Source organism: Phalacrocorax carbo, chromosome 7 (assembly GCF_963921805.1).
Source record: "Phalacrocorax carbo chromosome 7, bPhaCar2.1, whole genome shotgun sequence".
Taxonomy (NCBI): domain Eukaryota; kingdom Metazoa; phylum Chordata; class Aves; order Suliformes; family Phalacrocoracidae; genus Phalacrocorax; species Phalacrocorax carbo.
The window spans coordinates 16,598,571-16,612,112 of record NC_087519.1 but is presented as its reverse complement, the minus strand read 5'-3'; the positions used below and the strand labels follow the sequence as shown (position 1 = coordinate 16,612,112).

Here is a 13,542-nt window from a genome sequence, read left to right as displayed (position 1 = left end):
AGATGGGAGGAGAGAATGGGGCATCAGTTGGGTGGGTGGGGGTACATCCCATCCAAGGGGATAAGAGAACACCAACTTTCATGAACAAGGCATGAAAAAGAAAAAACCTGAGGCAGATTATTCCAGCCAAAAACTCACCAGTTTCCCCCTAAGTAAACAGTACCAGTTTACTGTTTATTAAATATCAGCATCAAAAATAAATCACGTTTATTAAAGGTGCAGTTCTCTAATTAGTTCTACCATCCTCAGTTCTCAAAAGCAGTGACTAGTAAATCAGAATTAAAAAAAGGAGGAAAGTAACCTTGCATTCCTTTCAAGTGTTCTCTAACAAGCTTTCAAAAATAATGACTGGGACACGATATCTGGCAGCTCCCTACCTCCCTCAGAACAACAGTTCTCATTTACACAGTCATGAATTGAGCATAAGTTTTGAAAGTTAGCTTGACTATACACCTAGTGTCTGCAAAGTTACCACACTAAAACACATATAGTCTGTATTCACTCCTCTCTGAAGAAAATCCAATTTTTCTGACTAGATTTAAGAAACACATTACCATAATAATTTTTTTTTACTCTAGTTAAAATTCTGAAGCATCTCCCCTCCCCCAATAAAATTCAGAATAATTTGTATTCTGTTTGAATTATTGGAAACAAAAATGTTACCTGAGGATCCACTAACCATCCATGGTACAAGGGGATGTCAAGAAGATCAAACACTATGCATTCAGGTGTGTATTCAAATACTCGTACACCTGTAAACTTCACATTGACATCCAGGCCCGTCTGTAATTTATGTAGAATTGCCATTGCATCACTCATATTCTGACAGCAGAAAGAAAAAACAGGAAAAACCAGATGACCAAGTAGAGCTTTGTACACTTTGTGGTTACTCTTGTAACCCTTCGTAATTTAATACTCATCAATTCAACATTTTTGGGAAAACAATTACAAAAGGGGAGATTAGCTAAACAAGTGTTTTAATGCATATTCACATTATTCATTCTCATTGTGCCAGAAGAGATTGCAAAATAAGAACTTTCCCTCTGATCAGCTGTTTTTGACTGTTTCTCCTTCTACACTCATGAGCTGCCTAAAAGCAGCTCCTACTTCTTTTAGCTCTATTTCCCATAGCTACAAACCAGATGTTTGCAAGAAGAATTGGATTATAAGGGAATCTAAGGGACTCTCTGGAGCTTTCTTCGCCCCTTTTAAGTCCTGCTTATGAGTCAGGCTGAAGTACTTGCTTCCACATAATGAATGAAGAAAGCAAACATATCTACACAGTTCTACTTGCCAACTCTAATTTGGAGGTCCAGTACTTAAAGAGGTGAACAACAACACAGAATTTTTTTTTTGTTTCATAAAAAGAGGTTTGCTATCATGTTTTGGGCATACCTTTAAATGGCCTGTAGATTATACTGTGGAAACAAGTCACGAACATAGCACTTAGTATAGTAGTGATCCCAATGGAATCCTAAGGGGAATTATGAAATTATAATGATCTATTCACACATAACAAAGATGGACCAAAGAAAAAGTGCTTTGTGAGACAGTTCTCTTGAACCGATAGACATAACAGTTTCCTGACATACTGGAAAAAGAATTTTCCACCACGTAAGAACAGCTCTCAAGGAGTATAATCAGAAAGTATTTGCAGTATTTACAAAAGATTCAGGGAAACTGAGGCACTTTGTTTCTTGTTGGGTATTTTTTGGGGCGGGGGTATTTCAGGCTTGGTTGTAGATTTTTTGTTCGGGTTTTATTTTTAGTTTTGCAATATTTTATTGCTTAAGAGGAATTCAGGATTGCAACAATGGGGAAAAAGGCATTACAAAAACCAGAAATACAGATTGGAAAGGAGAATGAGACAGAGAAGATTCACAGACTAAAGCCACTGATTGTTAGACACAGTTGCCTCTGTGTTGTCTTCTTTTAATGATGAGACAGTTAATGGCAAGAACCACAGGTAATGGAATCAATAAGGGAACACAAAAAACTGAGAATAAGGATGACTGTCTATAAAGGATGAATAATGAGAAAACTATTAAATAGCTAGGTAAGCTAACAACATATAAGTGAGTTACATAGTGATGAGTTATTTTGTCAATTTTTAAGTAACTTGCTGAAATGCAGGAAAATTAGATAACTGTATCCATTAAACAACAACATAACCAATACATTAACTTGAACATTCACTTCTGCAGCACATCAGTGCATTATCTATTAACGAATAAATAGAGCAGAATGCCAACACAAGCCTGTCTATTAGAACGTAAGGCAGACCTTACTATTTTTAAGAAGTCAGTTTAAGAAATCAGCCTACATATTTTGTACCTTGGTAAAGGGTGTACCAATTAAAACATACAACACTCACTAAGAAAAAATGCTAAGTGAAATAGCTACATCATTCAATACTTCATGACCCAATTCTAAGCACAGTTTTGAATTTCTTGGAAAGATCAGTGCCACCTAGATCTTGGAAGAAGTTTTAGACATCTCAGCACGCAACAGAATTCTAAAACAAAACTTGTATGTAAAAATTGTGTAAGCAGACATATATACAGAAAATAGGCTGGCCTACAGATCTTTGCACAACACTTTACACATGCAACAGCATGGTTTCACTAAGGCATACAGCAAAAATTTCATATTCACCAACCTCAGCATTTTAGCCAAAGGAGTTAAGCTACTCCTCTTACTGGTATGCAAGTTTAAATGTACTTTTCTTCCTTAATAAAATGACGGAAGAACAATTAGCTTGTTCCTGCTTTGAGCAATTTCAGTTTAGATGCCATTTCTGAAAATTCCTGAAGTAAGTTTATGAACAGACATACTTCCTTGTTACTAAGCAGATTTAAACCTGGAAAGCTCTAGGAAGAGTTGAAGCCTACGTAGAAAAGCTTATAAACCAGTTGATAAAACATAGGTATGAAACACTGTCGTGATCATTATCCAGTATCTGCACTTGAAAGTGGTTGCTATGAATGAGAGTTTTAAAGGGCTGCAAGCAGTAACTGCACTGTTGTGTAAAATTTCTACCATCAACGCAACATCTCCCACTACTTTGCAACAAGTTACTTCATCCTGTTGACAAATTTGCTATGTCACAAGACTTAGAATTTAGCAAGATTTGTAAGTAATTCTCGAGATCCGGCTCATTTTTATTTTATTTTAAGTTTTTATCATTATAACAGCAAAACAAACCACCTTACTTAAGAGTGCATTTTGTTAATAGGGACCAGATATCAAGTATAAAAACCTGTCAGAGGTGTTTTGGAAGAAATAATGCTATGCTCTTACTCTGCTCAGTGAATATGGAGAAAGTCTATAGCAATTCAGCACCAGCCAGCCACAAATTCAGACCACACATCCACAGACATTAGCTGCATTTATTTTGTAGCGTTTGCTTTGTAAGCAAAGCAGGAATACATCAAACTGTCCAGAAAGCTGCAGAAGTTTCTCACTACAATTTGAACAGTAAAATTTTTATTTTAACTATTCCCACACCTTCAACACAACAACCTTCTGAAAAAATGAATGCAAATAAGCCAGGATATAGGTAAACAGTTGAGCTTGGAAGGGACCTCTGGAAGTCGTCTAGTCCACCCTCCTACTCAAGCAAGGTCACCTAAAGCCAGTTGCCCAGGACCATGTCCAGACAGCTTTTGAATATCTGAAAGGATGGAAACTCCACAATCTCCCTGGGCAACCTGTTCTTAAGTTTGTGCATTATAACTTATGAGTTTTTTAATCCAGTTTTCTTTCAAATATGTAATTAAATCCTTCAAGTATGGTAAAAAAGAAAGTGACAGCTAAAATTAATTTCAATGTCGTGACAAGATATTAAACTAAGATCAAGCGTTGCAAGTCCAAAAAAGTTTACTTCAATTTCTTGTATAAGAATATATTGGTTTAGGCACAGAGTACTAACTGTGTGACAAGATAAACACAAAATTATGATTAACACCAAGTTCCAATGCTTCTGAAATGTAATAATTTTGTTGCCTAATTAGTTTGTTTCCCCCACCCCCTCGTGATTTCACTCATGCATCTCTAAGTATGTTTAGAACATTCTTAGAACAGAAAGTTTCTTTAAAATTGAGCAGTTAAATATTTAAGGAAAATGTTTGTGACATTTACATAGTAAACCCACATATTTGGGCACAAGAAAGCTATAGAGGTTGTTCTTTACCCAGGTATATAGTTTTCATCACCCTCCTGTAGTTGATTATAGCTATCATCTTCTACAGCACAGAATTTTGTGGAAAAAGTATAGCTAATAAGGATATTACAAAAATAATTCACATAATTTGATACAAGTCATATCTTGTGTTATTTAAAAAAAAAAATCTACATTCAATCTTCATTCTAATTTCAACTATCCCAACATACCTGATTTGGTTTTCAACACTGAATGAGAGCAAGAAAAGATGACCTAATAATAAATAGAACTAGCTTGAAACCGAACACCTATAAGAAATTTAAATCACTTTTCCATAAGTAATCAAAAAACCAGCTGTGACCACAGGCAGAGCTTAGAAAATTTGCTGCAAGATAATATACACTACATAAAAAATTTTTTTTTAATTAATTGCATTATTTTTAATATAGAAATACCTCTGTGATTACATAAAAACGGTGCTTGGTGCAAATAATACTACCTTTCATAATATGGAATGAACCTCTTTGTCCATCATGACTTCAAAATAGGTATCTATCTTGTTCATTTTACATCTTCAGAGAAAGTATAGCGCAGATCACAGAACAGAGCGCACTGAAGGATGCACAATAGAAGACTTCAAAGAGCAACCACTCCGTTATATGCTTCCATCTGTACTTCTGTGTTATAATTCCTCATTAAAAAGAAAATTATTACATTCATTGCAGCCAAAAAAACCCCAAATTTCTTGTGTTACTAGATACTGAGTTTTTCTTCACTAGTAGAAAGTATTTATAAATAATACTCCAACCCTAAAAAAAAGGGAAAACTAACTACAAGCAATGGTTTCTATGCCTCTGTTTTTTAAGAAGATGATAAACCTTGGGTGAGGGGGGGGAAAAATTTTTTAGTTCCTTCAGACATAAGCAATTGTATTTTAGGAGGAGCTCCTTACCTGCTCATAATTTAGACGCTGAATTTCAGATATCTCTTTTGGTTTTGCATCAAGAATATAGTCTCCTACAAAAAGCAAAAATAAAAATAAGTTTATCGCACACTCAAAGATTCAACATTTCTATGACCACTTTTGACTGAAGCTGACTGATCATAAATACCACCACTGAAGTTTTCCATCAAATGAATGAGATTACATTGTTTTATAACCTGAATTATAATTATGTAGTAAAATACGTGTAATATATATATACACACACATTGTAAGATCATACTAAGAAATAAAATTAAAATGGCCAATTTTAAAGCAGCATTTCATAATCTCTTTGGGTATCATACCAATCTCTTAATTATTCTAAAATTGACCTCCCTCTGGACTTCAACTTAAAAATATAAAAAGTCACACAGTTCACAAGAAGATAGGGAATTGCATGACAATTTAAAAACTCAACCACTTATCCTGACTGATACTATTTTAGCATATATTTCCATACACCACTAATTCTGAAAGGTTCATATTCCATCTGTGCCTACAAGACAAGGGTAATTAATCAGTTAACACACTGCAGTTCAAGATTTGTAACATTTTCAGTGAGTAGTATCCATAAACTGCCTCTCCCAAATTTTTCAGATTTTATTTCAATGCTTTTCATATTTATTCCCTTGCTTCATTCCTAAAAATGTTTCTACTGAAAGAAAAATAGTTACAGGTTTCCTAATTTATAATCTTTTAAGTTAAGATTGTTCAAAGTACTTGAAGGGCTTTTTTTTTTTTTAAAACCTGTAGAAGAACTATTTGGCAACTGCTAATCCTGTTGACTGAGAAGGAACCTAAACGATTTGAGAACCTGTGTTACTCAGTTTAGTAAGGTAGTTCCAGAAGCTAATATATGCCTTCAAGAAAAGATACACATTTAGCCAACTGTGATTATGCAGCAATTTCGGACAATATTATTCTATCAACACAATCAGAAGAAATGTTTAGACACAGGCAGCAAGATTTCTTAAGACTTGGTTTTTTGAAATCATGTAATCTTTTTCTCCCACTGAAAGATTCAGCAATATGCTTTTGAAAAGAACAAGCCACGTTCCTTACAAGCAAAAAGAAAGGAAATATAGTAAGTTCTTTTTCTCCTGCTTAAGAAAAAATAAACCTAGTCTATTAAGCTCAAACATTTTATATTTGTTAAGGTACAAAGGGAAAGAACTGTGGTACATATAACTTAAGTACTACCACAACTCCTCTTTTAACACCTGGATCATTCTGGGCTATTGCAGCTTGTCAGATAGAAACAGCTGCTGTTTTGCTGAAGACCGAATGTGATAATGTGATAATGGAGTCCTGCCTGCAAATGAGACCCCAATCACTGTAATAACTGAATTAATTTTCCTGTTTATTTTAATTGGGTCATACTACCAAGGATTAGAGTTACTTGCAGACAATTAAAGGCACAGTTGACTTATTACATTCTGTCAACTATAACAAAACAACATTGTAAGAGGCATCAATAAGTTTAATCTACCAACGTGTTGATGTACTAAGCCATCCCAACTGCATCACTAGACTAGTCACTTAGGAAAGCAGTACAGAAAACTTCTAAAAGCAGTTAAGGAAAAGGATGAGTAGCTGAATACCATAAGTAGTTTTCTTGAAGTATGCATTAAAGTAAAGCTGAATAAAATAATAAATAAATAAAAGTCCTCCTATACTACTACTCACTAATAAGTATAATATATAAGTGAAAACCATTTATTGTAATTACTAACCTAAGTATTCCATCAGCTGTTCAGCTGTTATGATTTCCATCATTGGTGGAAGCTTAATCTGTGAAAGTAAAAGTATATTATCTTTAAAATGTAAAAACAACACAATTTTTTGAGTATCAATAAGGTTTTTCTAGACAGAAGTCTCCTGATCACATTTGCCTCACTGATTTATAAGAGCATTACCATACTGGGACCAAGAACCTCCCCTGGACCTCTACTAAACAACAGGTACGAGAGATTAAAAAAGGCGTTTTGGTTTTTAGAAAAACCACATGCACACAGTACTTTCTCTCACTTGTAGCTCTCTGCATAGTGCTTCCTACTCCCACCAAAACATTTCACCAGCATCCCCCTCAGCTTCTCAGGACTTCCCATCACTCACTGGACTAGCTTAGCTGAAAGCATCCAGGATGAACAGACTGGGAACTGTAGCCAAACTTAGTTAAGAAAACTTCACCTCATTCAGCAAAGTCTGACTCCCTGCCTTCATTATAACTCTTAACTGAGTCTTAACTCAAAAGTTCCTGCATACAGACAGGAAGCTGTTGAGAATCTGGTGGCAGCAGCTGCTGGGACAGGGAAGCCAAGACTCATGAAGGTACGAAGAAATGATGTCACAGCCTCTCATTCCACACTCACATTTGGAGTATGGTTTAACTCCATACAGAGACAACCAGATACACAGAACTCATTAGTGAAACTTCTGTTCCCCTCCCCGCCGACTATTCCTGTCACAGTCACCTACTAAAACTGACCACCTTGGCAGCAGCCAGAGCCAAAAGCTTCTTAGATGTTCATCTCCACAATCCAGCACCCTAGGTAAATGTTTTGGTTGTGCACTTCCATTTACATATCTCCCTGCAACAACAGCCAAAGCACAAACACATACAAAGGCAGGCTTCAGGCAAGCCAAAGGAATACCACAGCAGTGGTATTTAACCACAGTGTGCTCAATTTTTCTCTGCATAATTATGGGGGGTTTTTGGGTTGGTTTTTAAGCTTTCTCTTCAGTTTTTAATCTTCTCATCCTGTCTCTCTTCAACATCTTACCACTGAAAGTCTAGAAAGTCTGGTATTTATTTATTTGGGAATTTTTTAATCAAGTTCCTCAACACTGAACACTCTTCTCCTTGACACAGATAGAAAGACGTGATGTGGGATTCTTAACTCATACTTAAAATTTAGTAGGCTCCAACTACATTGGTGGTTGTGGAAAGGAAGGAGGAAGGAGGAAGTAAAAAGCTGTGAGATGGAAGAACAATACAGACAAAGCCTTTAAGGCAGCATCCCAAACTCAGAAATAAAGTAGAGCAACACACTACACTGTTCATATTGTGATAGAGTGTGTTTCCTTCCCAGTCTGAAAACTAAGCTGTTTTGATTACTTTCCAGAGAAAATGAGGTATGATTGGAATGAATCTATCTCACTGCCAATTTTAATCATATTTGGTAACAGACAAACGTGTTAAATACATGGATTTACAAGAAGTTTCATTAAATTTGGATGAAGAAAGAGAATCAAGTTAATATGCTCACACTTAGGTCAGAACTGGCCACATAGTATATGCCACACATTGATCAACCTGTACATGGTGGACATAGAAAGAAGCTGACAGTACTGTCAGGGATCTGGGGAACGAAGGGAATGAAAGCATAAATTGTTAGTAAAGCAGGAAATCAGTGAAGCATAAGTTCGTAAGAAAGAAGGCTTAATTAGTTCTGCTTGTTTAAAAAAACCTTAAAATTAATTAAACAAGAAGAAAAATTAGTTACGGATGCATAGGCATGTGAATTTTTGAAAACATTTTAAAAGTGACAACTCATTGTAATAAAAAATTTTTTAACCTCTTCCCAAAACTTAGATAAGTTTCACTAATACTCCATAAGCTAAAGATTGTAATAATCTTTGCTCCCATTCATCATACTGAGTATTCATATGAAAATATTCTGTGCCATGTAAATAACATGACTACAAGTTCAAAAAGCTGATTCTTAAACTTTCAGTTCTGAACTGGAGGCATTCAAGTCTTAGCTGTGCACACCTGACTTCGGTGTGGTTCATTATGGCTCCTACAGCATACTGACACAACAGCACAGAATAGAATTACTTACACTAGCTATGCATGAAGTGGTTGTGAGACTACAAACAGTATGGATGTGCCAGTATTACAAGAAGGAAAATTTGCATTGCTCCCTCAACTATTAGCAGGACTACTGTGATGATTCTTTCAGGACTTAAGTTAGCTCTCTTTATTATTTAAAACCATTCATATCAGCTCAGCCAGCATTGCTTGGGGGTTTCTGCTCTCCACCACGTTTGGGTATCATTGGTTAGCAATCTAAATTTTCTCTGACAACTGTAATGCTAAGCAATTTTTTTTTTTTTTTTACTGCAGAACCAAAACAAGGCAGTTTTACTCATATTGGCAGAATCTCTCATAGTTATTTTAACAAGCTCAATCTCAACTGCTTAATTAAAGGCTAAACAAAAGTAAATTGATTACTTCACAGCATAGTTTTAGGGCTGGCATGTTTGGTGGGACCTCAATCACATCTTTTAAGTGAGCTAATGGGGTTCCAACACAGGCTCAAGTACTTCTGAACAGAGCTGACAAGGATAGAGAGAGAACACAACATTTCCTAACCGTTCAGAGCTTCACTGCAAGCACTTAAGCTGCAGGAAGCTTACAACAAACAAGAAACAGGAAAGAAAAACACCTTAAAACTTAAGGGAGAGAGAAAAATCATATAGAACCACGATCATTCTCCACATAAATCAATAGAAGAAAACAATGTAAACAATACTGTGAAAGCTATTGCTGTCCATAACAATCTATTATTTTGAGGGACAAATTTTCTCAATAGGTTTCATTGCATAGTTGCTAGATTTTACATTCATTTTACATTTTAGGAAAGACACGCTTCCTAACACCCACCTATTTCCTGTACCCCTCTATTGCAGTGTCCTGGTCTTTCGCCCTGATGTCTCTTCCTACCTCTAGCTACTTTTCATTCTGCTTTCCCTCCCATTCTCAGGAGCAGGAAGCTAAATCTTTCTCACCCAACTACAATGTGAGCCACCTTTGTAATTAAAAAACAGGTTTGGTAAACAAATTTTCATATTGAACAGTTTGCCTAGCACAACTTTACAGTTTCTATGCATTAGACTACAAACTGGAAAACTATATAATACTAATTTAAAATATTTTCCGCGGTATTCCCCCACTCTTCAGAAGGGTTTTAAAAAAAAAATAAAATTGTGACATAGTCCTGCACAGAAGCTAACACTTCTTAAAATATTATGCATATAGAAAGGGACCATGCAAATTTCTCATGGTCTATTATTTATAGTCTCAGAACACATTTATCTAAAATATGCAACTCCCCTGAATTCAGTGTTCCAGAAGAGGTAAGAGTAGCTTCAACCTGCCTTGACAAAAAACAAAAAAAAACAACAAACAAACAATTAATACTCCCTGCAAACACGTACCTCTTGCCTTGTAGAAACAGCTTCATAAGCTTATCACACAATAGCCTGATAGTCCATGCTGACCCCTGATAACTTCAACATCTTCCCCCTCAACCAGGTTTCCTTCAGTCCCTCAGATCAGACTTCCTGTTCTGGAAAACCCACAGCTACAGGCCTACTGATTTGTAAGCTCAACTCATCCCACAGACACAGGGAGGAAGGCTCCCAAGGCCTCTGCTGAGCATTCATCAGCAGCTCACCAGCAACTCTCCTTTGGAGGCTGAACAAGTTCATCTGAATGATCTGTGCAAATTCTGGCCATAAGCAGTCTTAGCTCACCAACAAGAAAAAACAGATCCCATGTAAAGGGCCATGGCACACCTCACACCAGGCACTGCCGCTACAGACTCTGACAAGTCAAATGGGTATCAGCAGGAGCATACTGTACTCAGCTCCTCTGAAAAACAGACCATTTCTGTGAGAACCTAAAACTAAAAATTTCTAACTAGAATTTTTTTTTACTCTACCTCTTCTCTGCACCTCAGTTTGGATACATCTAAGCATAAACAGTTATAACATTTACATAACATAATTGTCAATCACCTAAATAGTTACTCATACAGTTCTAAAAGTTACCAAAATTTCAGTAGGTATGTAGGGAACACAACTCCCAAAACCTCCCATTTGTTGAGAGAACTGTGATAGAAAAAAAAACTTTAAAATCCCAGTAGCATATTTGACAGTGTCTTTATCTCCTACATAAAAAGCTGTGAGGACAAGATATTCCATATGCACTAATTTTTCAAGATTCAAAAATTATTCAAAAATTACTTTTATTTGTATTACATTATGTTTTGCCTTAGGTTTATTTTATGTTCAAAACCAGTTTGTTTCTCTGTTCCCCGGACATTTCAGATATGTAACTTCCATGCAATATATTAAGGTTCACAGAGTTCTTTCGCTACATGATATTACATCCTACCTAAGAAACACAGAGCAGGATTACACGGCACCCTTATTAAGCTTTTGGCTTTCTCAGATTGCCTGCGAAGGGCTATCCCCACACAAAATTACCATTTAATGCAATGCCAGAAGTTATCAATAAGTAGCGCACAGACTACACCTAACAAAGATCACAAAAAGTACTTAGAAAAGCGAGCTTTGCATTGCTAAGCTTAACTACATAGTGAGCCACAGGTCTGAGGAAAAACTAAGCGGCCTTCAGCTTTAAACAAGATGAAAGACAGCATCGTATGCTATACATCAGAAGAGACAACACATGCTGGTAAATACTTTTTTAAATGTTTGTTTCAATACTCTACTTATGCTTTTATTTCCACCACAGAAATCTAAATGGTTACCACACTGTTTTGCACAACAGTTATTCTTCAAGTTGGTATGATACAGCTTTTGTTTTCTTTTTACTTAGGAAATTGATGTAATACTTCCATAAGCAGAACTCCTCGGCTTTAGCTCCTAGAGGCTAAACTCCAAGTTAAGCTTATGCAGGCAGTCTGCAAAAACACTTAAAAAGAAAAGCAATTATTTCATAACTGGACATACAACTTTGAGGTGGCAGACTGTAGAAGCTGTACTTTTAAATGTTACAGACTCCTTTGAAAGCAGTAGATAAGAGAGAGGTAGCAGTTTCATTGCAAGTTTAGTTCCAAAACCCGGTACTCTCAAAAAGAAATTTGAGCAGTCCCCAAAGAGTGCTACTATTTCAGATTTTCAAAAAAACTCTAGCATCGCCAAACTATTACCTTACAGATAAAAACATACAGATGCAGCACTCTCAAAGAATCAATTATTATTAAGTAGTCTTTATACCTAAATCCCCAAATGAAGATCTTAACTCTAATATCAAAAATACCTCCAAAAGACACAATAAAAACTGAATAATGACTACGAACAGAGAAGGAAGTTGCTCTGTTAACGAACAAGATCTTCATAACACTAGGAAGAAATATGTTACTATATGGCACACCTACCTAAGTTAGTACATCTTAAGTCTTCCTGTTATTGCAATCCTTTAAGCAAATTAACAAATTACCTATAGTCTCTCTTTACTAAGTAGTGGCTATCTCAGAAAACGTGTTTTGAATGAGGGCAACCGGGACACACAAACAGAAGGTCGCAAAACTGCCAGCATATTTAAAACAATACTCTTGTGTGGGGTAAGAAGCTTGCATTTTGATGAGCCAAAATACCCAAAAAGGTAAGTTCTCCTTAATACATCCAAATGTTAATCTGAGTTTTTAGGCATAAATGTTTCCGTGGTTATGGCCTACATACCCTTGGAAGGCTTCCCACTTATTACAAAGTACTAAATAAAGAATTTACTTCTAAGTAAATTAATTATGTGCCACTTGTCACAATTATGTGAATTCAACTTTCACTGCTGCACAAGCATAGCTGATATGTAGTATTGGATCTCAACGTTATCATTCCCATTCTGGAATAATAAAAGCATGTAATTGGCCATGCAAAGGTAAGCGTCCACGAAAACTTGAAACTGGTATTGTAACTTTGTTTCTCAACTGTGGGCACTTGCCTATATTAGCTGAAGTTAATTGAGACTATATCTACCTACAGGACAATCAAAACCCTCGACCTTGTCAGGATAGAGTTCTGAGAAGGAAAGTTAATGGCTGATACAGGGAAGAGAGCCCCAGGCTTAAGTGTTCACCTTATTCTCTGTTTTAATTTTATTTCCTCTCATCTCCATCTTACTCGGTTTTATTTTTCCACACCATATAGCTTCTTCTCACCTAACACATACTATGGTATTCTCACTCTGCTTTCACCTGTTTTGATCTCTTGGTCTGCTTCCTTCTTCCCAAATCATAATTACCTGACCCAATCTAGTGTTCATCTTGGTTCAAGAGAAGCAAGAAGAATGTGGACATCCATCCTCAGCCTTGGTACATAGCTAGCTACTGTCAGTGATGTAGAGGTGAGCTGCCAATAAGCTTGCTGCTCCAAACAATGCCAACATGGTTCTTGACTATAAAGTGGGGAAAAGAAAGGCTAATTTGGAGCGGCACTAATTAGGAAAAACAATTATAAGTAGAGGCAACATACAACCAACTAAGAGGAAAAGCCTCAAGCATATAAATAATAAGTCATGTGATGGCAGTTTCACCAATTCAGCTGCCTGTCTACAACTCATGTAAATTCTGCTCAGTTTTTA

At 36.1% G+C, this 13,542-nt stretch overlaps 1 protein-coding gene across 3 annotated transcripts in view; it reads right to left on the bottom strand.

Moving 5' to 3' along the window:
* MINDY2 (MINDY lysine 48 deubiquitinase 2) overlaps positions 1–13,542 on the bottom strand; it is a 31,476-nt gene that overhangs the window by 15,368 nt on the left and 2,566 nt on the right. For all 3 annotated transcript variants that reach the window (XR_010373760.1, XM_064456538.1, XM_064456537.1), the window contains exons 2-4: positions 6,881–6,938; positions 5,115–5,179; positions 664–822 (exon numbers count right to left, since the gene is read on the bottom strand). Coding sequence is in view for 2 of the 3 variants with exons in the window: in XM_064456538.1 (XP_064312608.1) it covers positions 664–822; positions 5,115–5,179; positions 6,881–6,938 (282 nt within the window). In the remaining variant the exon portion in view is untranslated. The remainder of the gene's footprint in view (positions 1–663; positions 823–5,114; positions 5,180–6,880; positions 6,939–13,542) is intronic.